At 37.0% G+C, this 22,967-nt stretch overlaps 1 protein-coding gene and 1 pseudogene across 4 annotated transcripts in view; both read right to left on the bottom strand.

The window, feature by feature from the left end:
* The window catches only part of UCHL5 (ubiquitin C-terminal hydrolase L5), a 40,539-nt gene extending 17,800 nt beyond the window's left edge, over nt 1–22,739 (bottom strand). Inside the window, exons 1-3 of one of the 4 annotated variants that reach the window (XM_047841629.1) lie at nt 22,538–22,739; nt 13,987–14,050; nt 12,942–13,047 (exon numbers count right to left, since the gene is read on the bottom strand). In XM_047841629.1, the coding sequence (XP_047697585.1) occupies nt 12,942–13,047; nt 13,987–14,050; nt 22,538–22,613 (246 nt within the window). In that variant the 5' untranslated portion in view covers nt 22,614–22,739. Of the gene's footprint in view, nt 1–1,510; nt 1,524–12,941; nt 13,048–13,986; nt 14,051–22,537 lie in introns of those variants that run through there. The other 3 variants (XM_047841628.1, XM_047841626.1, XM_047841630.1) reach the window with 3 other exon arrangements.
* Nucleotides 14,792–16,961, bottom strand: LOC125155602 (60S ribosomal protein L8-like; annotated as a pseudogene).
* Nucleotides 22,740–22,967: the final 228 nt, after the last annotated feature.

Here is a 22,967-nt window from a genome sequence, read left to right as displayed (position 1 = left end):
TAAATTATTTTTAAAAATACAACTTAGTCCTATTTCTATACCTTATTACTATGTTATCATTAAATACTATTTCTTTTTTTTAATGTTTATTTTGAGACAGAGTGCGTGCATGCTCAAGCAAGCGCAAACGGGATGGGGAGGCAGAGAGCGAGAGAGAGAATCCAAGTAAGCCCCACACTCTTTGCGGAGCCTGATTTGGGGCTCAATCTCATGACAGTGAGATCATGACCTAAGCCAAAATCAATAGTTGGACCCTTAACTGACTGAGCCACCCAGGTGCCCCTATGATTAAATGCTATTTTGGAATGAGTGTTTCCAAAAGGCTAATTCACTTATGATTTTACAATTTAGTAAACTATTTACATCCTGCTTGATTTCAGAAGAAAAACTTTCAATTATCTTCTCTTTTAAATTCCTATACTCTTCTACTTTTCATGTTGCCAGAGGCTTTTGAGGTCTTGTGAAATCCACCAATTCTTCAATTTTTTCCTCCTGTATGTTTGAAAAACTCCTTAGTAAGACTGCTTTCTCCACTAGGGAACATTCTCTTACACCCAATTCTCAAACAAATATAATGATACAACCATGCTTCTGTTATTCCTCTCTAATAATATCTTGTACTCAAAACTATCCCATAATTGACAAATAAGAAAAAAAGTAACAGGAAATCTAAAATCCAATTAATATTGCTGATTTATTTCAATATGTATTTTGTTATGAATCACAGTTCTTTCATAAATTTGGATAAAAAATTTTAATGATTAAAAGAAATTTCATAAAGGTGGTTAACTAAAAACTTTGTTAAGACTCAGTGCCCCTTTATCTTGGACCAAAATTATGTGGGGTGAAATTATCTGGGAGTGGGTTGGTAGAAGTGAAGTCAGAAGAAGTTAAAATTTATACTCATTCACACATTCTTTCAAATTCACACATTAAAGATATACTACGTACCCAGTGCTAGATGCTGAGGCTCTAACAGACAGGCTCAACTACTACTATGACCTAAGGACTTGAAATCTGTAATCCATCACTTGAGAAACATTTTCTAAAGAATCAGAAAAAAAACTCCTTCCAAACTCACCAAATTATATACATTAAATGTGTGGTTTCTTGTATAATCAATCAAATCTCAAGGTTTTTTTTTAAAAGGTAAAAAAAAACCGGCGGTTAATGATATTTATTCTTCGATGTTAATAATGATTCACACTGTCCACGATTTATTACAACTCATTCCGTGTGCATATGAAGAATAGTAATCGTGGTGTGCAGTATAAAAATACCTTTCAGGGTTTAAAAATGAGGTTAGCGCCACCAAGTGGTTATATTACATATAGTACAGAATTGCCAAAATTTTGGAAAGAAAAAAAAAAAAAACTTAAAAAAGATGCCAGTCACTCAAATATTTACTAAGTATCTATAGTGTGCCAGACATTGTGGTAAGTGTGGCATGCACAGTGAACAAGACAGTTTAGAGAGGTTTTTTGCCTCATGAAACTCCCATAAAAATTACCTTATATACATCTATTTGGGAGAACTTTAACTTTAGTTCATGTCACAAAAAATTCATTGCAGCATAAATTATTTAGTCCCCAACTTCTTAAATCTTTAATTTTTAAATCTTTATCCTGGGTATTCTAATATGTGCTCTGGCTTGTAACACATTTTCAAACAGAGTAGTAGAGTTTGACAGTAAAAGGAGGCTAGAGTAAGAGGTCACAAGCAGGGCTCCCCTGGAACCTGAAGATTTTGGTTTGAATTCCTTTGAGAGAACATATATTCTTTAGTTTGTCCAGACTCTTCCACTCCCTTTTCTTACACATGACCCGAGTCACACATGCACGCTGCCACCCTGACATTGCAGCCATGTGACCTGCAACCCCTGGACCAGAGAATAACTTCTTTTCAGAGCTGCTACAAAAGCATATAGTGGATGCTCAGAGAAATGCTCTTGAAATAGCGCATTATAAATGACCATCAAGCTTCACTGAGGTATAGCTATAAAATAAATTAATACATTTTCAATATTTATTTATAGTCAAGGAAAAATAAGGTTGAGAATAAAACCGTGACTTCCTAAAGAGAAGACGACTCTAGAAAAAAGACAAAACAAAGAAAGGATACAATAAATGTCCTGCCTGTGGAGAATTTAGGGAAAAAAAAAACCAAAACCCATACATGAAAAAGAGATGAGTAGAAAACCAAAATGATGAAGGAAGAAATAATCTTTAACTAAGTATCAGAGGTTTCTCTATGAATGTAAAATTTTAATAGAGCTTTGAAAGCTTGACAGGACCCAGGGAACAGAGAAGGAAATTCATTCAGGGAAGCAAGAAGGGTGTGAGCAAAGAAACAAAGTCACATACATGGTGCCTTCAAGAGAGGAGCATGCTGGTTCGCATTAGTATGGCTGTAGTTGCCACAGGAGGATATTTGCTACCTAGAAAATCACTGACCTTGTGCAATTAGTAGTTTGCCCTAGGAATAAGAGATTTTTTCATGCTGAAATAACATAATCAAAATAGATTTTTTATTATGAAAGATTCAGCTTGATGATTTACAGCAAGGACTCAAGACGGCTGAAAACAGAAACAAGATCAGCTGGACTTCCACCCTACTACAGATAGGAAATAAAAGGTGATAGATTAATAGAGTACATAAAACCTCTATTACACAAATATGCTAGTCAGAATTCTGGGAGTCAGGAAAACAACTAAAAATAAGATTAAAAAGAACAGGGGAATACTAAGAACAACCATATGAAACACTTTCATAAAATTAAGTTAAAATGGAGAAATTTCAAAAGAAAAAAAAAAATCTTACCAGAACTAAATCAAGAAGAAATAAGTAGCCTGAATAGCCTTTTAACTATTAAATTGAACCAGTAGTTAAAACATATACTCACAAAGAAAATATCAGGCCCAGATGGCTGTACAGGCCAATTCTATCAAAATATAAAGAAACAGCCCATCTAAATTTTATACAAATTCTTTGAAAAATAAAAAAAGAGGTAATTCCAACTCGTGCCATGAAGCCAGCAAATCCCTAATACTAAAATTAATCAAAGCCTTTACGAAAAAAGAAAATAACAAATGCAAAAATGCTAAACAAATACTACTGAATTAAATCTGACAGTGCATAACAAGAGAATACATCATGACCAACTGGGTTTATCCCAGATATGGAAGGATGATTTAATATTTTAAAAAGTCATTAACATAACTGACTGCATTTAACCTAAAGAAAATAAACATGATTATTTCAATAAGTACAGAAAAAGCATTTGAAAAAAAATTTAATAAAGACAACTTACTAAATTAATAACAGAACATCCTTACCTGAAAAAGAACATTTAAAAAATAAAAATAAAAACTAGAGTAAACATCATCCAGCACAAGAAAATGGTGAAAGTATTCCCTTTAAAATCATGATGATTTTACTGAAGGTCTTAGCCATGCAATAAGAAAAGAAAAATAAATTAGAGGCATAAGGATTTGAAAGGGAAAAACAAAACTGTTATTATTTGATATAATAATTTAAGAGAGAACTCAGTCAAAAAAAAAAAAAACCCAACAAATTATTAGAAATAATAGGAGAGTTTAGCAAGATAGCTAAATACAGTATTAAAACATAAAAGTGAATTGCCTTTTCATTTCACCAACACTGAACACCTAGAAAATGTAACTGAAGGGGAGCCTGTGTGGCGCAGTCGGTTAAGCGTCCGACTTCGGCCAGGTCACGATCTCGCGGTCCGTGAGTTCGAGCCCCGCATTGGGCTCTGGGCTGATGGCTCAGAGCCTGGAGCCTGTTTCCGATTCTGTGTCTCCCTCTCTCTCTGCCCCTCCCCCGTTTATGCTCTGTCTCTCTCTGTCCCAAAAAAAATAAATAAACGTTGAAAAAAAAAATTAAAAAAAAAAAAAAAGAAAATGTAACTGAAGAGAAGACAATTTATAATTGTAACAGAAATATCAATGAATTAGGATAAATCTAACAAATGAATTAGATGTAAAAGGCCTCTACAGAGAAAATAATGTAACATGTTAAAGATAATAAAGATCTAAATAGATAACATACTATGTTCATGACTTCATATGAAGATATACATTCTCCCCAAATTGTTATATTCAATGCTATTCCAGTCAAAATTTCAACAGAATGTTTCATACAACTTGATAAGATGCCTCTGAAATTTATATGAAGAGCATAGAGCCAAGAATAGAAGGATATTTCTGAAAAAGAGCAAAGAGAGGAGACAGGTCTATTAGATACCAGACCTTATGAAGAAGTGAAAAAAATTTAGACAGTGATATTGGCAGAGACAGACAAAGTGATCAATGGAACAGAGTACAGTCCAGAAAACACACACACACGTATGGAACTGATACACAACAGATGTGGCATGTCAGACAAATAGGGGAGACAACAGATGTTTCATAAATTGAGGATAGAAAAAAAATGATAATCCATATGGAAAAATATAAAATTGAACTCCTACTTCACATGATACACCAAAACCCAATTCCTGATGAATTATGGACATAGATGTCAAAAATTAAAATTTAAATACACAGGTCAATATCTTCTACAACCTCAGATAGATAACAATTTCTTAAACAAGGTACAAAAAGCACTGGCTCTAAAATATAAAATTCTATTCACCAAAAGACACCCAGAAAAAATAAAACAATAAGACGCTAACTTAAAGAAGTAATATCAAGAATACATAAACAACTCACACAAATCAAAAAAGAAGCACAACTAACCCCATAAAAAATAAAAATAACTTCAACAGAAATTTCACAAAAGAAACAGTTAAGGCCACTAAGGATATGAAAACGCTTTCAACATGATTGAGTGACCAGGGAGATGTAAACCAAGACCACAATGAAGTACCATTTTAGAACAACATGGCCGGCAAAAATTAAAAAGGCCTGACAACACCATACATTGGAGTATGTGGCTACATAGTAATTCAGAGATTGCTAGTGGAAGTATAATTGCAGCTTTGATGTATTTATGTAGTCAACTCTACTTCTATATACAAGAGAAATTTGCACATTTACAACAGGAGACATGTACAAAAATGTTTATAGCCACGCAATTGACAATAACTCAAATGTAAAACTCAAATGCCCATCTAGGAAGAGAAAGCAAATAAACCCAGCATTTTCATGTAATTGATATCAAACAATATGCAAAATTAAGGAACTACTACTATGATTAACAACTTAAAGGAGAAACTTAATGATAGAATATTAAGTCAAAAGAGTAAGTCCCCCAAAATTACACAGATGTGAGAAATGAAATGAAATCAATCACTTATGTCAAAGGGTTATAAAATGGAGCCAGGAGGCCATTAAGGAAATGGGCCTTAGGTATCCTCACGGGATAAAACCAGGAATTTTGAACTGGGCCAAAAGGCATAAATTCCAAGGACTCTGCCCAAACACCTGCAACTTGCTACAGTTAAAATTTGCTTAGTGATAGTCTTAGCAACCAATTATATTCAGCCAAGATTAGTTTTCTGTGAGCCAACACCAATCAAAATTCTTTGCAAACAACACAATAAGCATTAGTTTTGTTTTTTAAAACCCTTGGCTTTCATTCCTTAGGGGAACATGATTTGGGTTGCTACCCAAATCTACGCTCCCTGAATTGCAATTGAGACCCCAAATAAATGTTTTTATTTCAGCACTGCTTTTCTCAGTTGAGAAGTATGATACTTTTTATCTATTAAAAATTTTATATACACAGACCCTTTTTAGTATTACAATACATAAAAGGGAAAGCAAAGAAATAATATACCAAATTCAACATGAGGATTGCAATGGATGAAGGGAGGGAGGATGAGAGTTTTGCTGAACAATCAGTGAGAGAGAAGGAAATAACTAGATGAAGTTTGTTTGGGTAGTGAGTTCTTCAGTGCTTACTATATTACTTACAATAACCAAACAAAAGACAGGAGTCATGAGTGTGTGTCATCAATCAAGGAATGTCATAATCCCCTTCCACGTACCTACTATGTCTGCTGCTTTCATCTCCACATCCAACCCATTACCCATTAAGGCTGCTTCTTTATCATCCACTGAGTATTATTCAGATCTGTTCACATCCATCTCTACCACCAGTCTTTTATCTACTCTTGCATATACTTCTGCAAAAGCCTCCTGATTACTAGTCTAATATTCTATACTACCACCTTCTCCTCAAATGCATTCTCCACACTATGGCTACAGGGATCTCTTCTAAATAATAATCTGACTGTGTCACCCTTCTTTAAACACTTTAATAACCTTCTTTTACTCTTAGGATACAAACAGAAGTCTCAATCATGGCTTAAAATACCCTACATGATCTGAATTTTGTCAACATATGTGGCAGAAGGCTGATAGTTATTCTCTAATAACCACCTTCTCCTTCTTCCATATTCACAAAGTAACCCAATTTTTATCGGGGTTCATGAATGAACCTAGAATGAAGACAACTTTCCCACTCTCTTTTGCTGCTAAGAACAGCAATGTGACTAAGTTCTGGCCAGAGAAGTAAGCATGTGACATAGACAAATTCTAGAAAATGTTCATTAAAGGAGAAATGTGCTGTCCCCTTCTTGGGGTCTGGAATGTAGAATTGAGGTAGAATGGCGAAGGCTCCAATAATCATCTTGAGCCACAAAGTAATCTTTGGAATAGAATCCACACACAAAGGAACAACAACAACAAAAGAGCCTGTAACCTTGACAGTTCTTGGAAGTGAAAAACGTCTATTTCTTTTTTTTTTTTTTTTTTTTTTTTCAATATATGAAATTTATTGTCAGATTGCTTTCCATACAACACCCAGTGCTCATCCCAGAAGGTGCCCTCCTCAATACCCATCACCCACCCTCCCCTCCCTCCCACCCCCCATCAACCCTCAGTTTGTTCTCAGTTTTTAAGAGTCTCTTATGCTTTGGCTCTCTCCCACTCTAACCTCTTTTTTTTTTTTTCCTTCCCCTCCCCCATGGTTGAAACTAGACCACTTTCTCACACCATTCACAAAAATAAACTCAAAATGGATAAAGGACCTAAATGTGAGACAGGAAACCATCAAAACCTTAGAGGAGAAAGCAGGAAAAGACCTCTCTGACCTCAGCCGTAGCAATCTCTTACTCGACACATCCCCAAAGGCAAGGGAATTAAAAGCAAAAGTGAATTACTGGGACCTTATGAAGATAAAAAGCTTCTGCACAGCAAAGGAAACAACCAACAAAACTAAAAGGCAACCAACGGAATGGGAAAAGATATTCGCAAATGACATATCGGACAAAGGGCTAGTCTCCAAAAACGTCTATTTCTTATAAGTCATTGTATCTCTACACCTAACTATACCCAATTCTGATTAACATATGCCCTGCTCAGCTCCATATCATATGCCATCCCCCTTCTTGCTATCTATACTCCAGTTATACTGACCTTCTTCTAGTACATTTTACTAGTTATTACTTCCTTTTGCTATAAAGCTGTTATTAATCTGGGATGATCCTCAACCTCTTTCCCCCAGTTAATACCTACTTGAACTTTAGACTTCAGCTGAATTGTCACTTACGCAGAGCTTTCTCAGATCTCCTTGAAAAGGTCAAGTCCCATTGTTATATATAATAAAAAATTTAATCTTGCCCGAAGAGAGACCTTGCCTTTGCCCATGGCTCCTGGGAGGTATACTTAGCTCTTGAGAAGCCAGGCCCCATAAGAACATCTTTGTTTACCTGAGGGATTTGGTCCACAAAGGCAGTCTAACACTGTGACTTAGGGTGGAATCTGGGGTCAACAATATCAGCTCAGCCTCCAGGGTGCCGGGAGACTGAGGTCAGCCACGTGGGTGGTCAACTGGGTCTGCGTGACTAAGGCCAAATAAAAACTCTGGATACCAAGAATTGGTTGAGATTCTCTGGATAACAATACTCTGCACATATTGTCACATATCATTGCCAGGAAAGTTAGTGCCATCTGTAACTACTGGGAGAAGACAACTGGAAGCTCTTAGCAAGGGACTTTCCCAGACTCTGCGCCATGTATCTCTTCCCGTGGCTAAATTTAATCTGTATTTTTCACTGTCATAAACCATAACAGTTTTCAATAAGGTCTATGAGTTTTTCTAGCAAATTACAGAAACTGAGGGTGGTCTTGGGGACCCCCCTAACTAAACGTGCAATTGCCAGAAGTGAGGATGGTTTGGGGACCCTGAACTCCATAGCCAGTGTTGGGAGTGAGCATAGTCTCACAGATTGTTCTCGAATTTTGCAATATAATATGGTCCTCATTTCACTCCAGGTAGCACTTATCACACCATAATTGTGCATTTCATTGATTAAGACCAATCTCTGCCACTAAACTCTAAGCATGTTGCGCGCAGGGATTATAACTGCATATCATTCTCCAAACACCTAGCACAGTAAGCAATCATCCTTTCCTGAAAGACTGAACAGACTAGAGTCAGACAAACCCAGTACCACTACGGCACAATCTTAGCAAGTAAATCAGTGAATTGGTAACAAGACAATGATGCTTTGTAGAGAAGTATTACCGAAATGTCATTCCTGGCATTCCTTAAACACAATTATAATTACTAGTAATTACAGTTACTACTTTATTTCTTCAGTGAACCATGTACATGCACACCTATAATTACAGCATATGAATGATTAGTTTAAGACGGCCAGGATTAGTATTACCTTTCTAAATTGATGCAATTCCATCCATAAATACCAAAAATATGTATTTAGTTAATATGTATGACCGTATCATAAATAAATATAATTTTAATTATACTTTTAAAATTTCTAAAAATAGGAGACTCCTGGATAAAATCATTATTAGCTCTTGAAGCCTAGAATTAAGGATTATATTATTTATGTAATATAAAGTTTCTGGCATAGACTCATAGGAGGCATACACTAAAAAGACCAGAAGATATTATTGGGGAATTACAATTAAAAGATATTACTGGGGAATTACTGATAGGTCAGTTCAATAAGAACTGTTGACATAATATAGAACAAAAACCACCCAGGATTATTAGAAAATCACTAATCCTACACATTAATAAACATGGCAAGTATAATACAAATAAACCATTAAATTATAGTTAAAACAGAAATACAGAACTAGAAAAATATCAAGGAACTCCAGAAATTATAAATTGAAACTTTAGTAACATTTATTTTCTTTATAGAGCACTTTCTTTCACCTTAGAAATACCTAGACCTCTATAAATCAGACATCATTAATGTCTTACTGTTAGTGAATACCACTGTTAATTGTAATATTCTTAGAGATGAAGAACTCAGTCTACATTTATTGGATATCTACTATGTACCAGGAACGGTACGTAAAAATAAAATCCCAGACTCTTAGGTTCACAATTTAGTGTGGAAGAAATATAGCATGGAAGAAATTAAACACACACACACACACACACACACACACACACACACACACAAATTTGGAAGAATATAAATGATTTTCAGTGGCTATCTCTGAAGCAGGGATTATAAAAGGGACTTTTATTTTCTATATTATATATTTATAATGCTTCAATTTTATAAAATGAGTGCATATTTTTATATACCTTAAAAAATAAAAAATGTCTTTAAAAGGAGAAAAAAACACCTGAAGGACTTTTAAAATTGTCTGTCCCCTACTTTTTCTCTACTATCTAGATCTTGAAAATCAAACTGTGGTTTTAAAATTATAATAATTGTCAGACACAAATATTAGTACATTAGTAGTACAGAAGTACACAAATATGATATACAAATTATTTGTGTTAGGGGAAGAGTTAGAAACTCAAAATATTGATCACTAAGAGATTAAATAAATTATAGGACATTTATACCAAGAATACTTTTAAAGAGTCAGTGTTGTGATGTGGTTGAGAGCAGACACTTCAGAGATATAGTGCCCAGGTTTGCACATCAACTCTGCCAATGACTAGCTGCTTAACTTGGGCAAGTTTCATAATCTCTCTGGGACTCAGTTTCCACATTTGTGAAATAATAAGGAATCTGTAAAAACCACAGTGTTATTGAGGATCAACTACTACAAACAAATTAATAATAAAAAAAAATAATACATATCGGGGCACCTGGATGGCTCAGTTGGTTAAAGCATCAACCCTTGATTTCAGATCATGATCCCATGATTCCTGGGCTCAAGCCCATGTCAGCGCAGAGCCCTTTTGAGATTCTCTTATTCCTCTCTCTGCCCCTCCCTCAGCTTGCACACATGCTCTTTCCCTTTCTCTCTCCCTTTCTCTCTATCTCTCTGTCAAAACAAACAAATAAACACTTAAGGGAAAAAAAAAAAAACAACCTCATGTGACCTCAGGAAAATAAGTTAATTTCTCCAGGCTTCAATTTCTTCATCTGAATTTCTTCATCTGTGACATGAGGATAACAACCTCACAGAGTTGTTGCAAGGATTAAATAAACAATATATCTAAAGCACAATATCTGCTACCCAATAAGAATGATAAATGTTGGCTACTGTTGGCATAGTTATCATTATAGTTCTTATTAAGAAGAGACACGCCTTGTCTTGTTGACCATTATATATACCTAGTACCTAATACCTAGCACAAAGTGCTCAATAACGACTTGTTGACTAAATGAATGAGTCAAACTGTTAAAAGTAGTTGGTAGAAATGGGTGTAGGATTACAAAGATATTCACTTTTATCACTATGTATTTCTGTAGTTTAAGTTCTATCATAAAAAAAAAAACAACACAATAATGTTTTCTTAACCTGTAAAGTAAAAGCATGACAGTGTTAATTTCTCTAAAAACACTCAATTTTAAAAAGTTGGGGGGAAATGGAAAGAAGTAGTAAAAGAAAAAGGGAAAACAAGTTACTACGTGGAATAGCAAAGCCTTGAGCTAAAGTGCAGTAATGAGAATTAGCACTTTTATTTTTCGACCTTTCTAAAGGTTAAACAGATTATCCTAAGCAATTTTTTGAGTCTCAGAAATAAGTGCAATTTTCAAACAAGTGCAATTATACTTAGCTTAGTTTTAAATATCAAACCTGTCTTACTTACTCTCTGTTTTCCAAACAATGGACCAGATAGATATACGGCAGCACCTAATACTAAACACTTCACTGTATGTCCTGGAACAGCCCTTGTCAAGTGTGGTCCATGGAAGCCTGGGAATTCCTAAGACCCTTCTCAAGATGTTCATGAGCTCAAAATCATTTCTATGGTAATTCAAAGACAGTCCTTGCCTACTTCCCTGCTTTCATATTTGCACTGATAGTAAAATAGCAACCAATGGTAGATAATACTGCTGGTATTTTAGCACCAATCTAGGCAGTGGCATTAAACTGTTTCACTGACACAGATACACAGTTTAAAAAAAAAAAAAAAGCCAATTTTACTGAAGACTGTCTTTAATGAAGCAGTAAAAGTTATTTTTATTAAATTCTGACCTTGGAGTACAAGTCTTTAATAGTCTATCAAATGAAATACGTAGCACAAATTAAAGCACTTTCTGCTGCAAACCAAAACATGCTAATCATTTCAAGGAAGGGCAGTGGTATGATTGTTTTGAGTTGTGAGTTAAGTTGGCTGCTTTTAACATCTTGGAACATCATTTTCACTTGAGAGCACAAATGGAAGACAAATACGGTTTTTCAGACAGGGCATGTGGCAGATATTTTTCTCAGAATTGTGTAAAATGAGTCTGTTACTTCAAGAAAAAAACCTGACAGTATTTATTGTCTTGATAAAATTTAAACTTTCAAGTGAAAACTAGAATTTGGTATGACTTAGATCCTCCATTGTGAGTTTAAAAGTTTCCTGATACTTAACAACTTTTCTAATTCTACAGATGGTAATATTAATACATGTGACTTGTTGATAAGGTATGTAAACAAATGTGGCAACATTCAGAAGATCTGTAGAAGTCGGTGAATATTTGAAATGACCAATGCACAACGTTGCTGAATGCTGAATGAGTATAAGATCCATTTGCAGAGAAAGATAAACCAAAAAAAATTTAATATAACAAAGAACAAAGTTTACTGATTTCAGATTTAAAAGTTTCAGATTTCACATTTAAAAAAGAAACATTTTTAGAGTTTTGATATAATATCAAAGAATAGAATTCTCTGAAAAATATTATTAAAATACTCCTCCCTTTCCAACTACATATGTGTGAGACTGAATTTTCTTCATATACTTCAACCAAAAACAGAACAAAACAAAAACACTGCAAGTAGGAGTATAAAGTAGATAGGAGAATCTAGCTATGTACTATTAAGACAGACATTAGATTTGCAAAAACAATATTTATAATTTGCAAAATATTTACAATTTGCAAAAACAACATAAAATGCAAATGTAAAACTTCTTGCTAATTTTGTTTTGGTAAATGTGATTATATTTCATTAAAAAATGTGTTATTTATTGGGGCGCCTGGGTGGCGCAGTCGGTTAAGTGTCCGACCTCAGCCAGGTCACGATCTCGCAGTCCGTGAGTTCGAGCCCCGCGTCAGGCTCTGGGCTGATGGCTCAGAACCTGGAGCCTGCTTCCGATTCTGTGTCTCCCTCTCTCTCTGCCCCTCCCCCATTCATGCTCTGTCTCTCTCTGTCCCAAAAATAAATAAACGTTGAAAAAAAAAATTAAAAAAAAAAAAAATGTGTTATTTATGTTATCATGTAATACATTTGTCATTTTTAAATCAATAAGTAACTCTCAAATGCCTTAGTCTTAATGTCTAATATAATAAATATTGATAAATATAATCCACATAAACAGAGAAGCTCTTGGAGACCTCAATAATTTTTAAGAACGTAAAGGGATCCTAAGGCAAAAAAGTTTGAGGACTACTATACCATAGACACAAAAGTGAAATACAGTTCTTTTTATCAAAAGGATTGCTCTCAAGACTTCAGAGTATCCGAGGACCATACCTGCTTGGCAAAAAATATTGTGTCAAGTCTGGAGTCCTGAACTACAGAGCCTGCTGGTTCTTCTCCTGGCTGCCACTTGAAAAGAAAAATTAACCCATGAACTGGCCTACAAAAGAAAGTACAAATTAGTGGCACCAAACCTTTCTTGTTTTTTAACACACAGTCAATACATCACATTTCAGTCAGTTACTCACCAAATATATTGCGAATGAAGTAAGTTTGAGAAATTTTTTAAAGATTTCTATTGTTATTCATTGTCATTAAAATGTTGCCTAAGACAAGGCTAATAAACCTTAAAATTACATCAGGTAAAACAGAATTATAATGAAAGGTTTATTCTCAAATCTGGATTTTCACTTCTACCTTGTATCACCTCTCTTAAAAACTGAAAATAAGAACATAGCAAAACTAAAAGAAGCAGTTAACCCTATACTGAATTCCAATATAGATGAATAAACCCTACTCCTCGTCATATTCCAAGAATCCAACAACTCTCCCTCCAAAGAAAATTTCCCTAGTCCTCCATTTGCAATACAGGGTCCATTCTTACGGGCACAAGGTTGGGGATAAGAAGAGGCTCACAAGTCAGAAGCATGGGAGAAAGGAAGAAACTTCCTAGCATCTACATTTGGAATCTGAACTTTAACCTCACCAAGAAGCAAGGCAATAACACAGACAGATTCTGAATTACTATTAATGTATGCTATGTACTAAATATGCTTTGTAGACTAATATTCAGGTATTCACATTTTTAATGTGAAAATGTGTTCTGTCTTCTAGTCCTATTGATGTATAAGTGAATATTATAATAAATTAATCAACCATCTTGATATGGAATTACAGAGACTTAGTTTTTAATCCCTTGCAAGTTACTTATATGAGTCTCAGGTCTTGATTATGATATGAGAGTAATAATACCTCTCTCACAAGATGGAAAAAAGACTTAAGGAGATGACATATTCATCCTACTGTAATCCAAGTAAAATAGACAACAATCTGCTTAAAGTACAGACATTATTTTTAACACAACTAAGATAATACTTACTTTAATTTTTCAAAATTCTCAGGCTCTAAACTCCATATTTCTTCTACTTGGGCTCCTCGGCAACCTGAAATAAGAAATTATTTCTTCAGAAAACAAAATAACTCATTTTTTCCTTCACCATTAAATAAAATACTAACTGAAAGGAATGTACATTTAGGGGCCATGAGACATGACAAATTAAAATGGTAAAACTGATAAAGCTCACAGACAAATCCTTTTAATTCCTTTACTATTTCCTAATTATTTATAATGGGAGTATATTACTTTTACAATTGAAAGAGGTTTCAAGTTTATTTTCACTGAAACACCACCCCGACTTCTCAGTCCCTCTCAATCTGTCTCTTTTACAATCCACTCTTTCTACTCAATTGCTGTTTCCCTTTTACTTACACTTTTTTTTTAAGTGGTAATAAATAACTACCACTTACCAGTGACTTTCATATCACATATTTAGCTCTGACCCTTTCCCTAAATTCCAATTCTATACTTTTTATTTATTTAATTTTATTTTATTTTCAACTACCTCAGAGTCCGCCAAACATACCCTTCCTTAGTACAGTGGTTCCCAATCAGGGAAACTTTTCTTGTCCCTTGCCTCCCTAAGAAAGGTTTTATAATGTCTGAAGACATTCGTCACAACTGTCACCAGCGGGAAGGCCTTGCATCTAGTGGACACAGGCCAGAGATGCTAAACATCCTACACTGCACAAGACAGCCAAACAGCAAAGAATTATCTGGCCCAAAATGTCAACACTGCCAAGACTAAGACACCCTGCTCTAGTAGTACATATCAGAGTAACAGTCCCTAGTTTTCTTTCTCCTACACAGTCTTGGTTCCCCGCAGACGCCCGGTCCGGCGGGCAGCAATAAGACCCACTTTGCGGCCAGCAGGAGCATCTCTGTGGATAGCAGAGGGTTTGCCAATGTGCTGGTGGTTGCCACCTCCAAAAGGATGCTCCACGGGATTCATGGCCACACCACGCACACGTGGCCAACAATTCCTCTTTGCCTTATACTTGTGGTAAGCACGCCTAGCCTTCAGAATGGGCTTGTCAATGCGGCCACTTCCAGCCACCACACCAACCACAGCTCTGTTGGCTGAAGAAATTACTTTCTTTGAGCCGGAAGGCAGCTTCACTTGAGTCTTCTTGGTCTCTGGATTGTGGGAGATGACAGTGGCGTAGTTTCCGGAGGCTCGGGCCAACTTGCCCCGGTCACCAGGCTTCTCCTCCAGACAACACACAATAGTGCCCTCAGGCATAGTGCCCACCGGGAGCACATTGCCTATGTTGAGCTGGGCCTTCTTGCCGCAGTACACGAACTGGCCAGTAAGAGGCTGGCCTCAAAAATGCCACGGTTTGCATCCCAGCTCCTCCATTTACTAGCTATATAACCAACCTCTCTGTTCCCATATTCATGGAGTTGTTGTGAGGAATAAATGAGATAATTTTGTATGCATGAGATACATTTAATACAGTGCCTGGCACACTCTAAGGGTTTACTAAATGTTAGCTAGTATCATCAAAATACAAAAAAAACAGCCATATTTACCAGTGCCTTCTATGTATAAAGTGCTTTAAATGCATTTTCTCTAATCACTGCAAGGCAAGTATTATACAGAAGAGGGTTAGGGATGTTAAGTGTCTTGCCTAAATTCACTACAGCTAGTATATACAAAAAAAAAAAAAAAAACTAATTAAAATCCACATCTGGTTCCAAAGTCTGGACAGTTTTTAATATTCCAGATTATTGTCAAGTAAAAGCTAGAGAAGCCTTTGGCCTATCTGGAAAAAAAAAAAAGAAGTTACAAAAAAAATTCAGTCAACCAACTACATGACTTTGGGCATTCATACCATTCCAGGACTCAATTTGTTATATTCAGGAACTATCTATTAAGAATTCACTCTTGTATTAAAGATATATATACAAGGAGAGTTACTAGGCTGTTTGTAGTAGAAAACATCTTGATAGACATTTACATATAGGAAGCTGGGGGAAAGAACTTACAAATGTAAACCTGTATTTATGAGCATTGAAAAGGGCACAAAAGGACACTAATGCAATTGTTAACACTGGTTACTGCTATTGGAAATCAATTGTAAAAAGGCCAAACATTAAAACATAGTATACTAAAAGAACAAAAGTCCACTGCATGAAAGTGTCCCCAAATCTTTTGCACGGGTAGAATTTCAAGTGATGACGCCTGTTTAAACAACTTTAAGCTAAACAAACACACAACTTTTGGGGTACAAAAAACATACTACTCAACTCTTAATACCTATCTCCTTATATACATTCAGTATCTAATAATTCCCTTATGTACATTCAATTTCAAATAATGCATGGTATAGGAAAGAGAAGCAATGATTCAAGAGGCCTGGTTCCAATCCGAGCACTGCCTTAAAGTTCTTAAACTTGAGCAAGAACATAATGTCCTAGAGCCTCACTTTCCTCATGTATAAAACAAGAATACTTCCTGCTTCATCCAATCCACACAATTCTTGTGAGGTATACATTATCAAACACTAAATACAAAGAATCACTTAATGCAGACTCCCTAACATATATTAAGTAAAAAGGTGGGTGTGGGGAGAAGGCTTTAAAAAGTTAACAAAATGCTGGTATTTTACAAATACCTTTTATGTGCCAAGCATGGTACTAGGTCCTGGCATGGACAGAAAATAATAAACAATAGTCGCAATACTTAAGAACTTCACAACTAAGGGGAGCCTGGCTGGCTGGGTCAGTAGAGCATGTGACTCTTGATCTCAGGGTCCTGAATTCTAGCCCCACGTAGTGAGTAGACTTTATTTAAAAATAAACAAAACAAAACTTCACAACCAGTAGGAAACAGGTATATACAACTCAAAGTGCAGCATGCATAACATGCCTATGAGAGGTACACCAGAGAGCCTTCTGGAAGTTAAGAAGCAGGAGAGATCATTACTATCCTTGCTGATCAGAGCAACTTTCATGGATAGTTGAACTAGGTCTTAAACAGGATTAACATAGGATTTGTCATCCAAACCAGGACTCTGCTCCAAAATGAAAGGAAGTACGGAAATGAAAATGTTTGAGATATTTGTGTATTGACTAACACATTTGTATTATGATACTGGTGGCTCTGTAAAATAGTTCTATTCAAAAACTAATTTCAAAAATAATTTTCTTTAAAATATACCTGGAGCTTTTCTCCCGAAGAAAAATAACTCTGGGAGGGCCCTCTGTTGCCAATGCTTTAAATTTAAATGTAATGCTATCTTCCAAAAGTTTTGACAATTTGTTATTCCCCTAACCTCACCAAATCTACGAGAAGTAAAGACATGGCCCTGGCTTCTACACCTCCTACAAAAAATAGTCCCAGATATCATCCCTAACCATGTCATTCAATGGTATGGACAAATGTCTTTTAGTTAGTGATGTCACCAAGTAGGAAAATCTGCATTGTGGACAATCACCCCAAAAACAAGGACTAGACTCAAATATTTGTGAACCCCAAACTGGAGAGCTGTGAATTTGTATCCCTAATGAGAAGGCTCCATTTTGGGGTCCTCAACAATTATAAGCAATACTTGCTTCTAAGCATACTAGATGCACTCTCAAGTATACTTTGACTTTCTGTATGAAAGCCAAGCATTAACTTGCCTCTCTCCTCCAAACAAGGAAACATGTACCTCAGGAGAACTCCTAACAGAGCTTCATGTCAAGGAAACACTATATTGGCCCCAAAAGTCATTCAGATTTGTCTCAACTCCTGGGCCAGAGTTGTTGTGAATGATGGAATTCTGCAAGACTCCCTCCTGGCAAGCCCAGGAGGAGTCTGTGCAATTACTACCTATACCTGAATTATGGCCTTCAGCCAAGATGAAAGGTCAAAACAAAAACTTAAGGAGAAAGCCACTGCTTTCTAATGTAAACACAATAAGAGATAAATTAAACAGATTCGGTACCAGCTCTGTGGGTCAGGTCAGATTAATCAGAGAAGCTGAAGGTTTGGCATGTTTGGGGTAGAAAGGAAAAATGGATTTTATTGGGAGACAACTCTCAATGAGTTTCTCCTGTTTCTGCTTATCTTCTGGGAGGAGTTCTGGACTATCTTTTCAAGGATGTTATTTCAATAAACAGACTTAAAAGATAGATAATGTCTCCCCCTGGTGCAAAGACAAGACTTACTTGCTGTCCATAGTATCTTCCTAAAGCCAAAGGCCGAGCAGGTTTGCTAGCAGCCTCTTTAATAAAATTAGAAGTTCCCTAAACTCAGGGTTCCTTAGCTATGACACAGACCCATGTGTGCAACATCCACCTCTATCTACTGCCACTCCCATGGACTTGTAGGGCAAGGGATCCAATGCAAATGTGAATCTCCTGTTGCCTACTGTGCCAAGGCTAATACATAATACAGTCTTTTATCTCTTTATCAATATATCAATAATACAATCCTTTATAATATAAACAGGCTAACTTGTTAGCTGGCAAACAGGGTAAAATATAATAGCACATATTTCTTAACAGATGTTGGATTTTATCAAATGCTTTTTGTGTCTATTAAGATAATCATATAGGGGCGCCTGGGTGGCTCAGTTGGTTGAGCGTCCGACTTTGGCTCAGGTCATGATCTTGTGGTCCGTGAGTTCGAGCCCCGCGTCGGGCTCTGTGCTGACAGTTCAGAGCCTGGAGCCTGCTTCCAATTCTGTGTCTCCCTCTCTCTCTGCCCCTAATCCACTGGCATTCTGTCTCTGTCTCTCTCAAAAATAAATAAACATTAAAAAATTAAAAAAAAAAAAGATAATCATATAGTTTTTTGGGTTTTTTTGTGTGTGTTACTTTGGTGAATCACATTGAATCCCAAATATTAAACCAACACTGAATTCCTAGGATAAACCCCACTCAGTCATGACATATTGTCCATTTAATAGATTATTAGATTTGATTTACTAAAATTCTGTTTAGAATTTTTGCATTTATGGAGCGCCTGAGTTGTTCAGTCAGTTAAGCATCCAACTTTGGCTCAGGTCATGATCTCATGCCTCAAGGGTTTGAGCCCGCATCCGGCTCTGTGCTGACAGCTCAGAGCCTGGAGCCTGCTCTAATTCGGTCTCCCTTTCCCCACTCATGCTCTATCTCTCTCTCTCTCTCTCAAAAATAAATAAACATCAAAAAATATATTTTTTAAAGAATTTTTGCATTTATGTTGATGATGGAGTTAGGTCTGTAGTTTCCTTTTCTTGTAATGTCTTTTCTGTATTGGGTGTTAGGATAATGATGGCCCTCAGAGAATATTGGGAAATATTCCTTCCTCTCCATTTTTTCTGGGAAAAGTTTGTATAAAATTGGTATTACTTAATCCTTAAATATTTGAAATAATATACCACTGAAGCAATTTTGGCTACAGTTCTCTCTGTGGGAAGATTTTAAGTTACAATTTCAATTTATTTAATAAAGTAAGGCTATACTGGTTATCCATTTCTTCTTGTATAAGCTTTGGTAATTTATGTCTCTAAAGATATTTATACATTTCACCCAAGTTGTCAAATTAATTGGCATAATAATGTTTAGAATATTCCCTTATTATCTCTTTAATCTACAGAATCCATAGTGGTATCATCTTACTCCTAATATTGGTCATTGTGTCTCCTCTACTTTTTCTTTTCCTTTATTTTTTATTTTTTATTTTTAAGATTTTATTTTTAAGAAATCTCCATACCCAACATGGGGCTTGAACTTACAACCCTGAGACCATGAGTTGCATGCTCTACTGGGGCACCTGGGTCGCTCAGTGGGTTGAGTGTCTGACTTCAGCTAAAGGTCATGATCTCATGCTTGATGAGTTCAAGCCCCACACTGGGCTAGCTGCTGTCAGCCTGTCAGCACACAGCCAGCTTCGGATCCTCTGTCCTCCTCTCTCTGCCCCTTCCTGGCTTGCATTCTGCCAAAAATAAATAAATATTTAAAAGAGTTTCATGCCCTACCAACTGAGCCAGCCAGGTGCCCTTTTCCTCTCTTTTTTCTGACCAGGCTGACTTGGGGTTTGTCCATTTCATTGATCTTTGACAAACCAGCTTTTAGTTTCATTGATTTTCTCCACTACTTTTCTCTTTTCCGTTTCACTAATTTCAACTCTGATCTTTATTATTTCCTTTCATCTGCTTACTTCAGGTTTCATTTGCTCTTTTTTCTAGTTTCTTGAAATGAAAGCTGGGGTCATTGATTTGTTGTGGAAAAGTAAATGCAGTCCCTGCTATTCCATCCCGGCTGGAAACAGAAGTTTATAGCTTCTGTTTTTAATTGGTAGACCATCATAGTTTGTTTTGGTGCATTCATGAATTATGTATGTGCCACACCAATTAAAAGTATGTGTCTGCTCCATCAGTTTCTTAATAAGGATTTTGTTTTACCATGATGCTATAGTCCACTAAAATTTGTATTTATATATTCACTGACTCCACAAATAATTTCCCTTCCAATGAACTACCTTTTAAAATAAATTTACATTTGCATTCAGAACACAGTAAGATTGTCCACTTTTGAAAGAATGAACTTCAAAAAACTTTTTTAAAGCCAAGAACTGGCTAAGAAAAAAATGGAAATGATTGAAATACACTTTTCTCTTTGAAACTATCTGATGATGATATACAACTACCATCATTTAACTTTTTGCAACATTTTTCTGCTAATGTGGCCAATCCACTAATAGCAATTACTTTTAATTTGTGGTAGTGTAAGAAGACGCAGTTACATATTCTTTTATGCATGACTTTTATAATCATTTTCAATTCTAAGTTTTCTATACGTATGGGACTGAAGCAATAACTGTTAATGGAGTGGATTAATTTAAAAACAAACTTGCCTAGTATAGTATTTCTTAAAGTTAACTTTACTATGTCATAATAGCTAAGGTTTTAAAGGTAAGTTTTATGGCTAAACCTACAGACATCTCAAACTCAATGTCCAAAACTGAATTTTCTCATCCATCAAGCCTGTTCTCTTATACTTCACCTGCCATTCAAGCTAGAAACTATGGAGTCATTTTCCCCTTTTCCCCTACATCCAGTCAGTCAGCAGTCCTATTGATTTAAATATAGCAAAATTATTGCAATTACCTCCTCCTCTTTAACCTATTAGTTTATGTCAAGCTAATCACCTGACTCCAACCATTTTAAGAGACTTCTAGCTTCTCTGGCTTCATTCCACTCCACCCTGCACACTACACTTGGTAAGCCTTTTTTAATTATAAAAATGTCATTTCAGCATTCCATTATCTTTGACAGTTAAGTCCCCAGTAACCACAGGGCAATCCAAACTATACAACTCAGCAAACAATCTAGCCTCAGTTTACTTTTCAACTTCAGATTGAAATATTCCTCTGGTCTGTCACATACATTTTTAGTCACTTTGCTAGGTGTTTCCTATGCCATATACTTTAACATTACTACTGTTTATGTTTTTCCTTCTGCCTGTGCTCTTCCATGACCTGTGTTCCCGTTACATTCTGTACACACTCTAACACAGCAATTAATACACCATATTAGTTGGAGTGTCAGCTCTTTAGAGGAGCACTCGTGGTTCATTCACAATGAAAATTCCCAAACCCTCCCAGTGTGCCTAAGAACATACGCTTGATAGGTAAACATACGTAGGTAAGCAAACGTAGGTAAACATATTCTTGATAAATTATATTCCAAACATTCAGCTATGTACGATAGTATCTATATCAACGTTTAATTTTCATCTCCAGTACAAGTTTTAACATAATAGCTAGAATTAATAATACTTGGAAAAAAAAAAAAACGTAGCCATAAAAATAAACTTACTGCCCAAAGAAAAGGATGGGAACAAGAAGGGCAGGAAAGGATAAAAAGTCAAATATGCTGACTATTTAGGATGTAAGACAAGGAACACAGCCAGAAAAAAAAAAAAGCTGAGGAAAGCATGTGGCCTCTGGTCTAGAGCACTAGCTCAAGAAACCACTTTACCGGAAGCCAAAAAACGATCAGGGAGAATAACCAGCGAAGTGGCTCGTCAGTCCCACGCAGTGAGCCTGTGGGAACGTCCGCAGAACTAATCACACACTCAAGGTGTTCGGCTTTGAGTAACTAGAATCTCGGGTTCCTGCGCGGCTTGGGCCATATACCCTACCGTGGAGGAGGCACACCCTAGGTTTTCTTGCAGAACTGATGGCCCGAGACGTGCACCTGGGCACACCTGCCGGGTATAGGGAGCGCTCCGCAGAAGAGCGATGGTAGAAAGGGAAAGATACACACGGAAGGGCGGGGGCGGGGGGAAGCGCTCCAGTCAATTAAGCAAGTAACTGCCGAATCCTGATGATACGACAGTGCACAAGGCAGATACGTTCCCTGCCCTCGTGATGTGGAATCACTGCGGAAACGCGACTGCCCAGGACTGAGACGGGGACGAGAGCCCTCCGCGATCCAGGTTTCCAGAGTCGCTTCCCTTCAGACGCGAGGCGGCGGTGACCGCGGAGAACCACTCTATGCCCAGCCTGGGCCTCCTCCCGTGACCCCCGGCCCAGGACGGTCCCCTTGGCTCTCACCGAATCCTTTAATGAGCTCGGTGAAGACCCCGGGGTCGCTTTCCATGAGGCACCACTCCCCGGCATTGCCCGTCATGGCCCCGGCCACACACCGCCCCGCTCCACCTAAGGCTCTGGCCGCCCCCCGCACCAGCTGCCGCCGGGCACTGATCTCGGCAAACCCGCCGCTGAGCTCGTCAACCCCACGTCACCCCGCCTACTTCCCGACAGCCTCCGGGCGCCGTCACCTACAGCGCGACTAAGCGCGGGAGGACGCTCTAGCCACCCAAGAGACAGTGAAACTCTTCCTAGGCCGTGCAGGACCCGTAGCGGATTCGGAAGGGGCCGGGGCCTAAGAAGAAAGGGCGGGGACTCAGTACGCCGGAGGAGGTAACATCCGGGATCCTCGCCAGTCTGGAGCGAGGGCGGGGCAAAAGTAGAGGGGCGGGGC

This window comes from Prionailurus viverrinus, chromosome F1, assembly GCF_022837055.1.
Source record: "Prionailurus viverrinus isolate Anna chromosome F1, UM_Priviv_1.0, whole genome shotgun sequence".
NCBI lineage: Eukaryota > Metazoa > Chordata > Mammalia > Carnivora > Felidae > Prionailurus > Prionailurus viverrinus.
This window is presented reverse-complemented; position numbering and strand designations above follow the sequence as displayed.